Below are 18,758 nucleotides of genomic sequence, written 5' to 3' on the forward strand. Positions count from 1 at the left end.
ATTGATGTTTTATAGTTTTCAGAGTACAGGTCTTTTACCTCCTTGGTTATTAATTTTATTCCTGGGTATTTATTATCTTTGGTGCAATTATAAATGGGATTGCCTTCTTAATTTCTCTTTCTGTTGCTTCATTATTGGCATATAAAAATGCCATGGTTTCTGTATGTTGATTTTGTATCCTGCAACCTTACTAAAATAATTATCATTCTAGTAGTTTTTTGGTGGAGTCTTCAAGGTTTTCTATATATAGTACCATGTCATCTATAGATAGTGAAAGTTTTATATCTTCCTTACCAATTTGGATGCATTTTGTTCTTTACTCTTGTCTGGTTGTCGTGGCTAGGACTTCCAGTACTATGTTAAATAATGACCACCTACTCTTAACTGCAGCATTGGATTGACCGGTGCAACATACAACTTCAGTATAATCACTTGGAGGGCTGTGATGATTTTTAAGTTTTAATTAGAAAAATTATATAAGAGGTAGTTAAATTTGAAAGGTGTTAAGGAGAAATCTTAGATTTGGAATTACTTTGCATAGAAAACAAAACTCTGAAGTTGAGAAACATTTAATCATCATGACCTTAATTATTCTTCAGTGATATTTATCGGCATGAAACACTTATTTTTCTACATACATATTTACTATCGGGCTAGAGAGGCCTTGAAAGCAGGGACTTGTGTCCACTGTTCACCTTGTGCTTTAGTACTTAGCTTAAACCCAGCGCATTTAGGTGTGTGTTGAATAAACGTGAGCATTGTTAAGATAGATTCTTTGAATTAGAGCTAAGCTGGGTAAGGCTGGAGAAGAAGGAGGGGCCGGGGGGACAAGTTTAAAGTGAACTGCAGTGACCTGGGAGGGCTTTCAAGGTATGGCGCTTGCTGAAGAGCATTTAGAAGTTGTTTTGAGAGTCTCCAGTTCCTTAGGCCTCTCTGCCTGAGACCTCACAACCCTCAGGCGGTGCTCTTTACCATGAATACAGCCATAATGCCCAAAAAGTCTTTTGGTACTTTGTTGAGGGCTTCTTCTGAGGCATATTTATTATCTTTTTCTCTTCTTTTCATTTTCATTTTTAAATAGGCCATTCCTGTACATGATACAGGGTTCAGAAGGCATACAATGAAATGTTTTGCTCCTACCCCTGCCCCCTGTCTTGTTCCCTGAAGGCAGCCAGCACAACCAACTTCTTGTGTATCCTTCCAGAGATCATTTGTGCATACTGTGTGCATGTATTTGGTCTTTTTTAATAAAGCTGGCAGCACTGTTTAGCTCCTTGTTTTTTGTTTAATACATTATGAAGCTTGTTTTATACCAAGTTTTAAAGAATTCAGTTTTCGTAGCTCTGCATGGTTTTATTTTAAAGATATGCCCAAATCAGTCTCCTGTTAACCATATTAACCAGTCCCCTATTTTGGCCATTGTGATTGATTCCTTTCTTTAGCTTAGCATGGAACTTTTATGTAAGTCATTTCAAACACATTCATATATACTTGTTTGGAATATACATGTTGGATAAATTACTAAAAGTAGTATATATGAGTCCTGGTCTGTGTTATCTGTAATTTTAATAGGTCTTGCCAAATTGATCTTTATAGTTATAACAATTTAATTCTCATCAGCAATATATATGCATGGGGTGCCTATTTCACTACACCCTGGCCAACACAAGTATTATCTAACTTTATCTTGGTTGGACTGATAGGCAAAAATAGAATATTATTGTAGTTTTAATTTGCATTTCTCTTATGCATGAAGTATTGAGTGTCTTTACATTTGTATTTCCTATTTTAAGAACTGTGACCATATGTTTTGCCCATTTGTCTGAGTGGCTGAAAACTGAAATTCAATCTTATTACCTTCCATTTCATGGGAGCCCAGTTGTCTGAAGTTAGAAGAGTATCTTCAGGGGTTTAAAAGAATAAATGAAATTATTCTCTGCTTTTTCTTCACTCTCCCTTCCTCTGCCCCTCTTATGTGTGTGATTTTATGAAATCTCCAGACATTTATGCTCTCCTCTAAATTTTCTTTGTAGTCAGATCTCAAGACCTCTGTGACCTATAGTCAGATCTCAAGACCTATGTGACCTAACGGAGATCCCTCTACTCCCACCATTTGTAATACAGTTTGTGAGGTAAAACCACTGACCTTACGCTGTGCAAGGACATGATGATAGGAGTTAACAATTCTTCCTTCTGTTAAAGGAAGTTAAATCTTGGTTATAGAACCATTACCACTGAAGGTGTTTCACAGAATTTGTGCTGATTTTCCTGGGAAAAGGAGCCTAGGGTACACAGCAGTATTTGTCCAGTAATTTTTTTTCTTTGAATGGGCCTTGGGGTGGTGTAGGGCCATAGACTTTGAGGCTATATGTTGTATGTTCATCTTTTGATTTTGTTCTTAATTGAGAAAATGGATTTTTAATCTTTATTTATTTTCAATTTATTCATTTATTTGAGAGAGCTTGCACAACGCAGGGGGAGGGTCAGAGGGAGAGAGAATTCCAAGCAGACTGCTCACTGAGCATGGAGCCTGATGCAGGGCTCTATCCCACAGCTCCAAGATCTTGACCTGAGCCAAAACCAAGAGTCAGATGCTCAACTGACTGAGCCACCCAGCCCCGATTTTTAATCTTTAAACTAGTATACAGAATTGTGAATCAGGTTCCATGACATGGTCATATCCTACCCAAAGCTGTTGTATGTTTTTCTAAGTTCTTATCTCTTTTTCTAAATTTTTACCATTCAGGAAATCCAGATAAATATTTGGTATGTTTGCTTTTGACACTGCAACTTCACAAAGACCTAAAAATCCTGGGATGTGGTGGGGTTTTTTGAAATCACTTTCAAACATTCAGTTACCTTGGAAAAGCTTCTCTCTCACATGTAATTAAATAAGTCCACATTCATATGTACATACACACAGATACACAAATAAATGGTGTTCTTAGTATCTTAATCTTCAGTTTCAAGATTGCTTAGAGAAACAGGCATTATGACAAAAAACATTAATTGATGAGCTGAACACTAAAAAATTGTCATCTAAACATCCCATCTCTGTTAACATTAGCATCTGTCTTTCTAAAGGGTTTTATCGTTCTTAGCTAAAGTCTCACTGTTTTTAAAATTAGGCAATGCAATACAAATACAATGTAGACCTGTTACAAAATAAAAATGCATTGATTTCATAAAGTCAGAATGATATTAAAGAAGTTGGAAAGAAAATATACAAGGATATGAGTATACTAGAAGCATTTCCAGAAAGAGTAGTGAAAAGATTGTGAGAGACTTGGGGAATAGTGTTGCATCATGTTATCAGTCCATTATTTGGAAAAAGTACACCAAAAAACATCAGTGGTGGTCTTAACTTCTTAGGGAAGAATTCGTAACATTTTTTTCTAACTAACTGATTTGAGGATTACAAAGAAATTTTAGTGAGTTGGTGAATTTGCACAGTCTGTGAACAAGGATAAATGGAATCCTATAATAACGGCCTTTTGTATTTGGTTTTTACTTACCATAATGTTTTCAGGATTCATCCATATTGTAGCATTTACCGTACTTAATTCCATTTTATAGCTGAGTAATATTCTCTTGTATGGATTTTTTTGTTATCCATTTATCAGCTGATGGACATTTGTGTTGTTTCTACTTTCTGACTCTAAGGAATACAGTTACTATGAATATTTATGTACAAATTTGTGTGTGAATACTGGTTTTCGTTTCTCTTGGGTATATATCTAGGAGTGGAGTTTTTGAGTCGTGGTAACTCCATATTTAACTTTTGAGGAACTGCCAGACGCTTTTCCATGATAGCTGTACCATTTTGCATTCCTACGGGTAGTGTATAAGGTTTTCAATTTCTCTGCGTTCTCACTATTTCACTTAGAATAATATCCTCCAGGTTCATCCACGTTGTCATAAATGGCGAGATTTCTTTTTTTCTCATGACTGAATAATATTGCATCGTGTAATTGTACACTGCATATTCTCCATTCATCTGTTGACGGACACCCGGTTGTTTCCATATCTTGGCTAGTGTGAGTGATGCTGCCATGAATATGGGAATGCAGCTCTCTTGGAGATCCTGTTTTCATTCTCTGTATGCGTGCTCAGCAGTGGGATGGCTGGCAAGTATTTACTAAAAAATAGAAAACATACTGCATAAATTAATACTAATAAAGACCCTCAACCTTTAAATTGTATTTTCTTTCAAGTCAGCCTATTTTTCTTTATGTACTTTCTCTCTTAGCAATTTCCTAAGTACCATAATCAATATAAGTTATCGTCTTTTAAAATTTTCCGAAAATGTGGATCTCTTTCCTTAGCCGGTTTCCTAAATTTCAGATCTGTATTTTCAGCTTTCTGTTGACTCTTCCACTTGCCTTTCAGACACAAGTTCATAATCTCTTACAAACTGGTTCATCATTCTCTGATGTACATTTTTATTAATAGCATCATTTTCTTAGTAACCCATATTCAAAACATCCATCTCTCTGTCTCTCTTTTTTTTTTTTTTTTAATTAAAAAATTGCTTAGGGCGCCTGGGTGGCTCATTCAGTTGGGCATCAGACTCTTGATTTCGGCTTGGGTCATGGTCTCGGGGTAGGGTGGTGGGATCGAGCCCCTGTGTTGGGCTTCTAGCCTAGTGCAGAGTCTACTTGTCCCTCTCCCTCTCCCTCTGCCCTTCCTCTTCCCCCCTCCCCCTGCTCAGGTGTGTAAGCCTGTCTGTGCACACACTCTCTCAAATCTTTTAAAAAAATTGCTATTGCTAATTGTAGCAGTCACTCTAAAAATGCAGTTTCTAGATAACTAAGATTTTCTGTTAGGGATAGTATTGTTGGAAGATAGTTTTTTTTTTCCAAATTATGACAGATTTGAATGACATCTTTAGATCTTTTGCAGGTGTTATTTTAAGTAGCCACCACTTCCTAGTTATTTGCGGAAAAAGTAGAGCTTGGGTAACTGATCTATATTATTGAATACCCAGTTGTTGAATTTATATGCAAATATGTATATGTCTGTGTCATGTTCTAAATGCTAAGTAATTGATTTACATTAACTTGCCAGTGTTTTTCCATTGCTCTCTCAGGAATAGTTTTTTTTTTTTTTTAAGTATCTAGTATGGCACTATTTATACTGTAGATCATTTATGAAATGCATGACACAGAATTGAGGAGCTTGAATTTTAGATCCTCCAGTCTTGGTTTTCAACATTCTCTTCTGGTAGATAAAATCTTGAGACCCTATAGATCTGAAAAATGCCTTTATTTTATTCTTGCTTGTTTGGCAGATCATATAATTATCATTTGGGAATAAATTTTTCTTTAAAATGTTCAAGACATCGTATCATTTTTCTAGCTTATTTTTCTAGACAGTGTTGCTGTCTATTGAAGTCTGATGCCTTTTTGATTCCTTTGTAGGTGCTCTGACTCCATCTGGTGACTCATGTCTTTAAGTTCTAAAAAATTTTCTTTTTCATTTTTTCTTTTTTATACTTCGTTTTCTCTCTCCTTGCTTTCTAGCATACCTGCTATTAGATGTAAGTCATCTAGCACTTACCCCTGATTTTATTTTTTGATCTTCCATTTTCTTTCTTGACTTTTTGTTCTGCTTTCTGGGTGACATTCAGCTCTTTTTTCTATCATAATTCTTATTTATTCTTATTTTTGCTCTCTCTCTCTCTTTTTAAAGATTTCATTTATTCACCTGACAGAGGGAGAGAGACAGAGAGGGAACACAAGCAGGGGGAGCAGGAGAGGGAGAAGCAGGCTCCTCGCCAAGCAGGGAGCCCAATGTGAGGCCCTATCCCAGGACCCTAGGGGACCATGACCTGAGCTGAAGGCAGACACGCAATGACTGAGCCACCCAGGCACCCCTTTGCTATCTTTTTTTTAAAGAGCATCTAATTTCATGGATACAGTTTTTTTTGTTTGTTTGTTTGTTTGTGAATCCTCAAATGAAAGAACATGAAAGAGAATGCATGGAATAGAAGAAACTTAAGTGTACACATACATTCAGTACTCATTTCTTAGAAAGAAAAGATAATACAGATGGGTTTATACCTTTTTTGTTCTTTCACTGTCATTTTATAGGACTTCAGGATGGAGTTGGAATAAACACGTGTTCAGTCTACCATGTTTTTATCTTCACCCTCTTTCTTCTGTGTTCCACTTCTAGTCATCCTTCAATATAATTCAAATGTTTATTTCCTTCAGGATGATTTTTCCAGTCTTTTCTCCTAAGGCCAGTTTTAGTATAAGATATTGTATGTTTACTTTCTCTTTTCCTTGAGTGCTCAGGAGGTGGTAGTAGTGGTTAAAAGTGTATGCTTTGGACCGAGACAAATCTAGGCTTAGATCCTGGGTTCGATATATAACTCACTGCAGCACCATATGACCCTAGCATAGTTATTTGACCTCTCTGAGCCTGTTTGCTATGTACTGTAGATACAGCAAAGGTACTTCTCATAGCAGAGTAAGAGTATATGAGAGTGCAGTTAAAGGACATGGCACACAGTAAGAATCGTCAGCCACAGTCGTTAGCCTGTGAACTTCATGGTGGCTGCTACTACGTATCTCCAGTGTCCTTTAAAAATAGGAGACCCTTGATATGTGCTTTTAACACCTAGTTTCTACCTAAATACTTGTTCTATAGATGAGCATACCATATTTCCACAAATAGCCATTAGAGAACTCATGCTGTCTTTGTGTCTACAAATTAAAAACAACTCCACACATATTTACGTACTTTCATAAAGGGCTGTTGGATGCATTGCTTGTGCATGAGCTTATCGGTGATTCATTGTTTATCAAACAATTTCTGAAGATTGATTTTGAACCTTTGAAGAGGAATGATTAATTGACCAAGGGTGGGGTGTTCTAAGCATTGATAAGTGCTCAAAATGTTGCAGAGGCACACTTATTAATCTGACCCTGGAAATACAACCCCACAAATACATTTGTGGTTATATGTGAGGCCTGTAAACAGCATTCTTACCAGGGATAAAAGAGAATGAAGGAATAGATTTAGTGATTTTTAAAAAATGAGCTGTGTGATATTTTGAAGTTATTTAGCACTGTGTGGTAATGTCTGCAAATTATGAAAATTTCTCTTATTGGTCTGTTCAACAAGTAGTTGAGTGTTGCCTATGTGACAGGCATCTTCTTGGTGCTAGAGATATAGCAAAGAGTAAGACAGTCTTGGCCCTTAAGAATTGTAGCTTTGAGGGACACCTGGGTGGCTAAGTCAGTTGAGCGTCTGCCTTCAGCTCGGGTCATGATCCCAGAGTGCTGGGATCGAGTCCCACATAGGGTTCCTTGCTCGGCAGGGAGCCTGCTTCTCCCCCTGCCTCTGCCTGCCACTCCCCTTGCTCTTGGTTGTGCGTGTGCTCTCTCTCTCTGACAAATAAATAAATAAAATCTTATTTAAAAATTACTTAAGGGGAAGGGGGTGGGGGATCGGGATAGGCTGGTGATGGGTATTAAGGAGGGCACGTATTGCATGGTGCACTGGGTGTTATATGCAAGTAATAAATCATGGAACTTTACATCAAAAACTTGGGATGTGCTGTATGGTGACTAACATAATAAAAAAATTTATTAAAAAAAAGATATTATGCTGGAACAACTAGAAAAAAAATCACTTAAAAAAATAAGAATTATAGCTTTGAGTGCATGTGAGTGTGTGTTAGTTAGGAGCAGCACCTAGACACCAAAGAAGTAAAACAGGGTGATGGGTAAAGAGTGTTAGGTGGAGTGGGAAACCAGATTCTTTTAGGCCCCTCTGAGGGCAGGGATAGTCCCCAAACCCAGACCTCCTGACTGACAAATGAGTGTGGTTTCTCAACATGCCAGTCTCTTGAGTAGAATTTTTAACAGAGGAAAGTGATTTCACATGGAGGGTTAATGTGAATGAAGCCAACTCAGATAAACATTTTTCTGGAATGGCCTGCAGGTGTGTGACATTATTCCAGTGTTCCATATCATGTAAGCTAACCTTATTGCTATTTATCCACAAGATAGAATGATTTTAAGAAATATTATAGTAATCTTCACATGACTACTTCCGTCAGGTTGCATTATTGTGAGACCTTGGAAAAATTCAGGGCCTCCAAGTAGATAATTTGAGTTTCCAGTTAAATTTTATACACAGCTTTAACTATATGAAGAGGAGGATCGAGTTAGTATCTCCTAAGTACTTGGGTGCATGTCGATGGAGATTGTTCCCCATAGTATTAGGCACAGAGTAAAAGTCAGTAGCTCTTGGTCACAAGTCAGTAATAATTATCCATTTTGTGAACATCGGGATACATTTTCTACTTAGCATTTGCTCTAAGCTTTTTTGTTTGTTTTTTGGGGGGGTGGGGGAGGAGTAGAGGGAGAGAGAGAATCTCAGGCAGACTCCATGATCCCACAACCCTGAGATCGTGACCTGAGCCGAAATCAAAAGTTAGATACTTTTGACTGAGCCACCCAGTAGCCCCCAGTTGCTCTAAACTTTTGGTGGAGTTAAGAATATATTTTTGAGAAACATTTCCTCTGGTATGGTCATTGCCACCATAGAATGGGTCCTAACTTGAGATCTGTGTGATAAATTAGTATAAATGCTTGTAATGAACACTTGCAATGCCCGACCTTAGGCAAAAGAAACTGAACAGGTAAAAATTGTGTAATCCTTAGTTAACACAGACATGCATTATCTGTATGTTCTAAGCACCCTTTATGAATGAACATGTTACCTTTTGGGAGTGCCTAGATTTACAGAGTACCAAATGCAGCAGTCATTTTCAAGCCTTTAAAAATTTATAGAATACTTGTTTTTTCTTACCGTGTGGGTAGGTGCTGATAAGTGGCATTCTTACTTTTCCCCCAAGTTTGGTAACCCCCTGGGGGGTGGACAGAGGAGTCAGAGCTAAGAGTGTCAGCTTTGTCTTTACTGTATCTATCCCTGATCCACTATTACCCACAGCTAGACACTGACAGCTAGACAACTCCAGACATTCCTCTGAGGAGCCACCCTGAGGTGGCTTTGAGCTGAGGACAGGCATACACAGTTTGTTCTCTCAGATTCTCCCTTGTGAGGAGGAATGAGTGAAGGCTGCTAAGAGAAGCTAGTAGTTCAGCGGTTCTCAAACTTCTACATGTAGGCATCAGAATCGTGTGGAGAGCTTAAAAAAAAAAAAAAAAATACAGATGCCTGGGACTCATGCCCAGAATTTTAGATTTTATTTGTCTGGCACAGTATTTCTATGAAAGTTTCCTGGAGTGGTCTAATTGTGCAGCCAGAGTGGAGAATCACAGCTCTAGTGGAAGTCCTACATAGGAAAGAGGGCTTGGGGGAATAGAGGATGCCACTTGCATTTATGCTTAAGTTCCTAAAGTGGTATTCCTTCCCAGATAATGCTGACTGTTACCATATCCTGTATCATCTAGTACAGAAGATAAAATTGCTGTGGAGTCATGCTGTCTGATAGCATTGTAACCTTGGTCAGGTTGCTAGGTTTTTTAAGTAGGTTTTCTCATTTGTAAAATGGAGATGATAGTACTTACCTCATAGAGGTGTTTTGAAGCTCAAAAAAAGTAATGCATTTGAAATGCTTAATATGATAACCTGGCACACAGGATAAGTACACATCTAATCATGACAATCATCATCTTTACTAGGTAATTTATCAACATGCGTGGAGTATTGAAGGTTTTTTTCTAAAAAATCTACATTCATATAGATTGCCCGGGATCTGTGTGGTCCATATTTATTATCTTTAATTGTAACTGAATATTAAATTTTGACCCTGCCTCAGTTGTATGGCATGTGGATTATTTCTTACTTTCCACAAATATGCTAGAACCAATAATCATGTGGAAAGAGGAGTTCTTTGATTTTCTTGGAGTGTAATTGCTAAAAAAAAAAATGGAGTTACCAAATCATATAGATATGGTCAATATTAAGAGATTACTCTAAAGGGAGAGTATCATGTGATATACCATTGAGAATGTGTGGATTTGCCATTCGCCCACTTAAACCAAGGTGACTGGATAAGGAAATGTTGAGCTACTTGATGACTGGAACAGCAAGGGATTGTCAGGGGACATAACACGTTCTAAGCCTTAGATTCCTACATCAAGAAAAGGTATTCAGGGCTTAAAAACATAGCTTACATTTGTCAAGAACAATTTTGGTACACTATTAGATGCTGTTTCAAGAGCACCAATGATCTAATGCTTATCTTTTTTAAAATAACAGTATGAAAGGAAATATTACATTTGGCCATTAGTCACGTTGGTTTTGCATTTATAGAAAAATCTGAACAACAGGCATTGTCTTTACACATACGGTTTTATACAGTTTTTCTGAGGTGTTTTTATGTAGCTAAGTAATTACTAACCCTTCTTCCCTTAAATAGGGATGGCAAGTGGGCGGTTAGAATTGTTCTTATGAATACTCTCAGTAAAGAAACTATAGATGACTTCATTATATATGCAGAAAGCATATGAAAATGAAGATTATCAGAAAGTATGTTCCTGCCAGAAATATAAAGTCCCAGTTACTTAGTCTGCTACTTGGCTAATGAGATCATGCAAACCTCTTGGTAGATGTTTAAAAAACAAAATGAAACATACATATACATAATAAATGTGTGTGTGTGTATGTGTATATGTGTAGCTTATATGCTACAAATTTTTACTTGTTTTTAAGGGACCAGCATCTATTTTTACTTAAAGCTAGATGTAAGTCAAATTTTGGAGAATAATTAAATACTAGCCTGTTCCTGTTTCTTTGTCGCCATGTGAATTCGGTCAGCTTCAACACAATCACCACTTCCACTCCATACTAATAACCCTTCTCTTGGTTTATTTTTGCAGGAGGTATATCGAATTCCAAAGAAAAGTCAAACTGAAAAGGAGAACACAAGTAGGTATTCAGAGGTACTCTGTGTATATGGCTTTACAAATACTCTTTTGGAAATATGCAGAGGTAAATGAAAGAACTTTAGCTATTTTGTTTTTGAAACTGGACAGTGTATAATTAGGTAAATGAAATATTTGGTATAGACGTTTGGAAACTTGCCTTTTTATTCTTTCTTAATGAATTTTTGCCACAGGGGATGTCCCTTTTCACTGCCTGTGTTGTTGCTTTCCTTGAAGTCGTGGCTTTTAGTAGCTTTTCTTCCATTTATTTGTTCTCTAGAGCAGGCATTGTTAAACCTGTATTTCTAAATGTTTGTGTAAGTCTTTACCTATAGATGTTTATATGCAAAATCCTTTATTTACATTAATTTTTCTGGGGAAAATTCAGAACTTTCATCAGATTCTCAGGAAGTCAGTGATCCCTTACAAGGTTAAGAATCATTATTACCGGGGTGCCTGACAGGCTAGGTCGGTAGAACAGATGACTCTTGATTTCAGGGTTGTAGGTTCGAGCCCCACATTGGGTGTAGAGATTACTTAAAAATCTTGGGGGGAAAAAGGAAAAAGAATCATTATTACAGAAAAGATAACAGGTAGGCTATGGTAGTCTGGTTTCTAGGTTTTACCGCTTGGTTATTTTCCAATATGCTTCTTTAAAGATGAAAGCAGTAGATCAAATATCGTGGCTATTGTCGATCTCTTGAGCCCTCCAGTATTGACCCAACATAAATAGAGGGAAGGAGCCAGTGTGATCATATTTTTGGGTTTTTATCCTTTTTGTTTCTTTTTTGTTTTGTTTTGTTTTTGGTCTTTTTCTCTATTTTTGGCATGAAGAGCTTTTTATAATCTTAAATCTTATTGGTTAAATAATCTTATAGGTTAAAGCTGTGTGAGGTGTACCTTGCATCGTTGTTGGGGTTTTATTTTTGTTTTGGATATTTTTAACTCTATTGGTTTAGTTTCTTCAAAGCCAAACATCCTATTTACGGCTACAGAGAACTTCTCCCATAAGAAAAAGGCAGGGTTGAGGAGTGCTGGTTGGCAAAACCAGTGGCACTGTAAACTTGGCCATCAGAGCCTAGCTTCCTTGGGTTCAGTGAGTTGAAATCATTAGCAAGATGGGCAAAACTTAAATATCTATGAGGGTTTCCCCCCAATATTTTGCAGATACCTAGTCTGGTGTGCCCTCTGAGAGATGCCTTCTGAAAATTGTCTATAATGGATGACTATAGTCTTTTCAGGAAGCCCCTTTTGTGTGCCGACTTTAGTCTCTCCTGCACATACACCCCCCCCCCCCATCAGTCTCAGGCTTTTTATAAGAAATAGTTATAATTAAAGCCTGGCTTCTGTGTTACCCCTCAATGTCAAGCAATTAAAGAGCTCAGAACTTTTAAAATTCCTAAGCACTGTTAAATATTTTGGGAAATATGTAGTCTAGCTTTACTTTCATTTTATAATATGAAAATAATCAGCCAGAATAAATGAAACTACTTCTCTACCTCACATATTCTAAGACGCAGAGTCAGAATATGAACTGTTAGTATGATTCCTTTTCTTACTTTACCAGGATATAGTGAAGAAATAGCTACATTTTAAGGAAGTTAATACCAGCACAAAGAACCTTGTTTTAAGAAGGAAATAGAGTAGTCATGGGCCGACCCAGATAAAACTAGATAGTAGTACTTCACAAAAGGGTGTTGTGCTCCGATACCCTGTGAGCTGAACAGTTGTTTTAATTGTATAGCGTTTTCTACTAGTGTGTGGTAGAGATGAGTTCTGTTCTCACTGACAAATGCTCATACATGGCCATTGATTAACCGTTTTTGCAAATAAATGGAGTTTTGAGCCCACCAACAGGAGAACTACAAGAATGGCATATGTAAACCTAACCCTGACTCTAGGGAAGAAAACAAGTAATAGGATGTTTTTCTGAGGTGAGAAAAAGAAAAATTGTTCATGTTTATTGTGAATCTGCTTTGTGCTATGAGAGATATTTTATAAGAAATTCTCTTAAGAAGAAGAGGGCTATCTGATTAATCAGGGTAGCAGTGCTAACAAAGCAGCAGCATGTAGTACCAATTAATTTATATTAAAATATTCAGTTGTGGGATCTAGACTTCTTAGGGGGATGAGAAAGTAGGAGGTGTGGTCAGTGAAAAGTAATACCTAGCACAGCTTTTGGGAGCAGTGACAGTGGAATTGAGTGAGGACCATTCTAGGTAAAGAAGCTGAGTAGAAAAGGTTAGTAGTATTATCTTTCAGTAGGAAAATGGCATTCTTTTTTTGAAGATGTAGCTCTCTGGCTTTGATAACTTGCTGAGTTATCACCTATCGTCATCCTGTGTTTGTAATGTTTTTTGTTTTTTTTTGAAATGGTAGTTGTTAAAAAAAATTGTCTAATCCCCCCCCTTTTTTTTTATTGAAGAGACTTTTTCCCTTTGAGGTTTTTATGCTTAGCATGCCAGACTGCTCTTCTATAAACTGTAAATGTGCAGAGTTACAGGGCCAGTAGAAGGCTTTTACATTTTGAACTACAAGCAGACTGCTTTGTTAAAGGTAATGGGAACATTTTGCATGTGTGTGTTCCACAGAACTTGTTAGAAACGTTGAAGGCTTGGACTGAGAGTTTGGGGAAGGTGGAAAAGAAAATTCATGGCAGAGACTTTCAGGAAGTAGATTGTGTGCACACACAACACCTTGTGTCTCATCCAAATTCCAGATGGGCCTGTGAGGGAGGAGTCCATAGACCCATTTGTTGGATAGAAATTGTATTATACAGTTGACATGCTATCATGATGGAGAAGAGTCTGCCAAGTAAATTTTTAAAAACCCTTTTCCCTTAGTAACTGAACGAGGAAGGGATGCTGTTGGCTTCAGAGATCAAACAGCTGCCCCAAAGACTCCTAACAGGTCAAGAGAGAGAGACCCAGACAAGCAAACTCAAAATAAAGAGAAAAGGAAACGAAGGGGCTCTCTCTCACCACCTTCTTCTGCCTATGAGCGGGGAACAAAAAGGCCAGATGACAGGTAAGTGGCCTGTGTGAGTTACTCTCTTTTCTGAGCCAGTCAAAAAGTTCCCAAGTCAATACTTCTGATTTTGGGCACCAAGGGGTTTTGGAGTAAATATATTTTCTTGATAATCAGTGAGTATAAAACTTAACTGATAAATATTGAGGTAGAATCTTTTTTGACAGTGAAGACTAGGTTTCTACTTGATAACATTTAAATGCTATTTGAGAAGCCAAAGATTTGTTCTTTAAAGGGGAGTGGAGATTGGTGGGAAATAACTCTTCAAAGATAATGGTAAATCTTCAAAAGCCAGAACTTTGTTTTCTAGTGAATCTTGTGCCATACCAGTCAAAATGCTGATTGATCCCTATGTCAGAGGCTGTCTTTGTCATGCTTGTAGAAAAACAAGCCACATGATGACCCACTGGGTACTAGAAAACATTTATTCCAGAGAAGTTTTTTTAAAGTTAAATTTATTTTGGGGGGTGCCTGGGTGGCTCAGTTGGTTAAGCGTCTGCTTTCAGCTCAGGTCATGGTTCCAGGGTCCTGGGATCGAGTCCCTAACCCTAACCCTAACCCTACTCAGCAGGGAGTCTGCTTCTCCCTCTCCCTCTGCCCCTCCCCCCACTCATGTGCTCCCCCCTCAAACAAATAAATAAATCTTGTAAAAATAAAATTTATTTTTTGATTACAGTCATATAGTGCAATTGCCAAAATTTTTAATTTGGGATTGTCAGGGTTTGAAATAGTATATTCATCATGATTTTAATTTGCATTACCCTAATTGCTAAGTAGATTGACCATCTTGTCATATATTGATTGGCCATTCCTGTTTCCTCTTCTGTGAAGTGTCTTTTTATAGGTGCTGTTCATTTAGTATTTATCTTTTGGAGTTTAGGATTTATTTTTTAGGGATTCTTTATATTCTAAATATAATTCTGCTTGGGTAATAATTTTTGCAAGTATTTTTTTCCCAGTTTGTGGCTTGTATTTTAGCTCTCGTGTCTTTTGATATATAGAATTTATTAATTATGGTGTAGTTGAATATATCACATGTATGTTTCCTTCGTGGTTAGTGCTGTGTTTTAAGAAATTCTTCCCTATCATTGAGGTGATGATACCTCTTCTTTTCTTTTCTTTTCTTTTCTTTTCTTTTCTTTTCTTTTCTTTTTTCTTTCTTTTCCTTTCCTTTCCTTTCCTTTCCTTTCTTTTCTTGTGCTTAATTTATTGGGAATTAATTTTTGTATATGTTGTGAGGTAGAGATATGGTTTCATTTTTTTCTAAGTGGATACCCAATTGTCTCTGCACCATTTACTTGAAAGCCCATCCTTTCTCCTTGATTGCAGCAGTCTCTTTCTAATAAGTTTTTTATGTGGGAGGATCTGTTTTGGATCTCATATTAAGTCTTGATAGCAAGTAGGGCAAACCCCTATTTGATCTCCTGGGATGTCATTTCTTTTCTGAGACTTGTTCTCCTTAAGATCTACTTTTCAGATTTCTCCTACTCCCTCTACCCCCTCTCCACCTACCCCTACCTCCCCTCCCACCAAGATGATTCTGAGGAGACTTGCCATCTTTATAGTTTTGAGTATTCCTGTTCCTATATTCAAATTGAGTATTCGGATATGCTCTGTTCTAGTTAGGTCTTCTTTAATATTTTAAATATTTTTTCATTAATCTCCTTGTTTATAGTTTCCTCCAGAAAGACTTAGGTATCTTGGTATATTCATTTCTGAGGACCTTAATTTTTTGTTATATTTTCAGCTTGTTGCTGGTGTGTAGTATGCAGTTGACTTTTGTATATCGATCTTGTGTTTGGTGACCATATAGAACTCTCACTGATATTTCAAAAGTATAGGGGGTTTTGCCCCCCCCCTTTTTTTTTGTCTTTGTCAGTAGTCCCCATCGTGTAAATTTTTGTTTTTCCTTTCTAGTCCTTTTGCCTTGCTCTTGCTATTTTGCTAGAAGTACCTCCAGTATAAATCACAGAATAACAGTATTTTTTTATTTTGGTAATTGGTTTCTAGTCATGTTTTATTTTCTTCCACTTTTTTGGGGTTATTGTATATACTTTTTCAATTTTTAATTGGAATAATTGGGATTTTTAGCTCATTAAATTTCAGCATTTTTCTCTTCAAAGTAAAGTGTTTAAGAATTTAAATTTCTCGGGGCACCTGGGTAGCGTAGTCGTTAGGCGTCTGCCTTCGGCTCAGGGCGTGATCCCGGCGTTCCAGGATCGAGTCCCACATCAGGCTCCTCCGCTGGGAGCCTGCTTCTTCCTCTCCCGCTCCCCCTGTTGTGTTTCCTCTCTCTCTGGCTGTCTCTCTGTCAAATAAATAAATAAAATCTTTAAGAAAAAAAAAAAAGAATTTAAATTTCTCCATAAGTACTATTTGAACTACTCTTTTGATAGTGCAGTTTTATAATAATCTAGTTCTAGATACTGTTATGGTTTGCAATATTTAAATTTTTGTTAAATTTCAAATTTAATTGCCATTAATCGGTTTGTATTATACCAGTTCTTCAATTTTATTGAACTTGCTTTAGAGTCTGTTTCATTTGATGGTAATAGAAGTATGCTATCTTCCTGTTGGTAGGGTATAACCAATATGTATTTTTTCCTTCCTTTTACTTTCAGCTTTTCTGTGTCTGATAGATAAATAGCTTTATGGCTGATTTTTTTTTTTTAATTCTTTGTGGCATTTCTTTAACCTGTTGTTTCACTTAAGTAAAATCTAAAGCTAATCAATGTCCTGAACAATATTAGTACTTTAGGATACTCTGATCATTCAGCCTTCCCAATTTATATGCTGTTATTGTCCAGTGTTATAATTTCTTGTTGCTCCTTCTTCCCGTCAGTTATTGTCAGTTTTTTGTATGTACACAAACTGGCTTACTAATTTTTTTACATTTATCAGTTTCTTTGTTCTCCTCTTTCTCCTCAGACCTTTCTTTAAAAGATTATATTAGTGACTTTTTGTTCATCTTATTTTTTCAGTTTTTGTCTAAAATATCTTCTTTGTTTGCATTGCTCACCCTCAGTTTTAAAAATCAGCTTTATTTAATGAGTAGATATAAATTATTTACAGAAATATTCAATGTGTTTTGTCTTACACTTACTTGTCTTACTTACTTAAATGCCTGCAGTTAGGTAACCACCCACAGTCATCATATAGACATTTCTGTCATCTTAGAGAATTCTCTTGAGCTCGTTGTAGGTGGTCCCCTTCTCCTACCCCTAGTTCCTGGCCGCCAGCCACTGCTCTGCTCTCTGACCCTCTGGTTTTGTCTTTTCCAGACTGTCGTGTATATATGGCATCATACTCTAGATAGCATTTGATGTGTCTTCCACTTAGCAGATTGCATTCGAGATCCATTCATGTTATTATCTGTCTCAGTAGTTCCTTTTTATTAATGAGTGGTAGTCCATTGGGTAGGTATACCAGACTTCGTTTATAAATCATTAGTTGATAGGCATTTGGATTGTTTCCAGATGGCTGTTGTGAATATGACAAGTGTAAGACTTGTATATGTATGAGTCTTTATGTGAACATGGACTCTCATTTTTAAAAGGAAGTTTTACTGAGTTAAAAGTTTTTCTCGGGGCGCCTGGGTGGCACAGCGGTTAAGCGTCTGCCTTCGGCTCAGGGCGTGATCCCGGCGTTGTGGGATCGAGCCCCACGTCAGGCTCCTCTGCTATGAGCCTGCTTCTTCCTCTCACACTCCCCCTGCTTGTGTTCCCTCTCTCGCTGGCTGTCTCTATCTCTGTCAAATAAATAAATAAAATCCTTAAAAAAAAAAAAATTAAAAAAAAAATAAAAAATAAAAAATAAAAGTTTTTCTCAACGCTTTGAAGCTGTTATTCTTTAGTCTTCTGGCTTCCCTTATTTCTCTTGTGAAACTTCTTGGTCTAATTGTTCTTTAAGTAACCTGGCTTTTCTGTTGGTCTGCTTTTAAGATGCTCTCTTTGTATTTGGTGTTCTGCAGTATCACTACCCTATGTTTATATGAGGATTTCTTTTTCTTTTCTCTGGTTGAAATTCCTTGAGCTTTTTGAATTTGAGGATCGTTTTCTATGTTACTAATTCTCTTCAGATCTGAACTCTTGCTTAACCATACTGTGGATCTTAGGGACATTGAATTGAAGGTTGGATTATTTCTTGGTTCATGACACTTACCATTTCGGTGCATCAACTTCTCCATATATTATAATGCTTTTGTGCTGTCATCTTAACCATCATATAAATCTAGCTAAGCCCCTTCTTTCTATACTATCCCCTGCCTTTACTACTTGGGATGACGTCATCTTGCATCCTGTGTTCATTATACCCTGGCTTTCCTTTTTTAAAATACCATTTTATGTCCTTTAATATATATTTTAAAATAATATATTAGTTTTTAACTTTATGAAAAGTCTGCTCTTCTGCATTTAATTTGAGGGTACTTTGTTTTCACTTGTTATTGTATTGCTAAGATTTATCCACAATTTTCTGTGTCAGTTTATTCACTCTCATTGCTGTGTGTAACATTTTGTTGTGATGCTTTTTCTATTATGTGTAGTGCTGTTATCTGATTTTGGTGTACATGATGTACGTGTGCGACAGGGTCTCTTGGGTATGTGAGTAGAATTGTTGATTGTCAGGTATGTGCATGCTCTATTTTATATGATAATTGGTTTTAATTTCCACTCGTTTTCCTCTCTAGATGTTTCGTGGGGTTCTTTTTCAGATCGACCTGATAGTTTTTTATGGTCCCATTCCTTAGTAATATTTTTCATAGCCTCTTATTTCATTAAACATATTAAATGTCTCTTACATTTAATGTATTGCATAATTCCAGTA

At 36.8% G+C, this 18,758-nt stretch overlaps 1 protein-coding gene across 5 annotated transcripts in view; it reads left to right on the forward strand.

Annotated features, from left to right (window-relative positions):
- The window catches only part of SETD2 (SET domain containing 2, histone lysine methyltransferase), a 121,909-nt gene that overhangs the window by 72,053 nt on the left and 31,098 nt on the right, over positions 1 to 18,758 (forward strand). For 3 of the 5 annotated variants that reach the window (XM_040628906.1, XM_040628907.1, XM_040628908.1), the window contains exons 13-14: positions 10,863 to 10,911; positions 13,751 to 13,934. In XM_040628906.1, the coding sequence (XP_040484840.1) occupies positions 10,863 to 10,911; positions 13,751 to 13,934 (233 nt within the window). Of the gene's footprint in view, positions 1 to 10,862; positions 10,912 to 13,750; positions 13,935 to 18,758 lie in introns of those variants that run through there. The other 2 variants (XR_005834565.1, XM_040628909.1) reach the window with 2 other exon arrangements.

Source organism: Ursus maritimus, unplaced genomic scaffold (assembly GCF_017311325.1).
Source record: "Ursus maritimus isolate PB19 unplaced genomic scaffold, ASM1731132v1 scaffold_14, whole genome shotgun sequence".
Taxonomy (NCBI): Eukaryota; Metazoa; Chordata; class Mammalia; order Carnivora; family Ursidae; genus Ursus; species Ursus maritimus.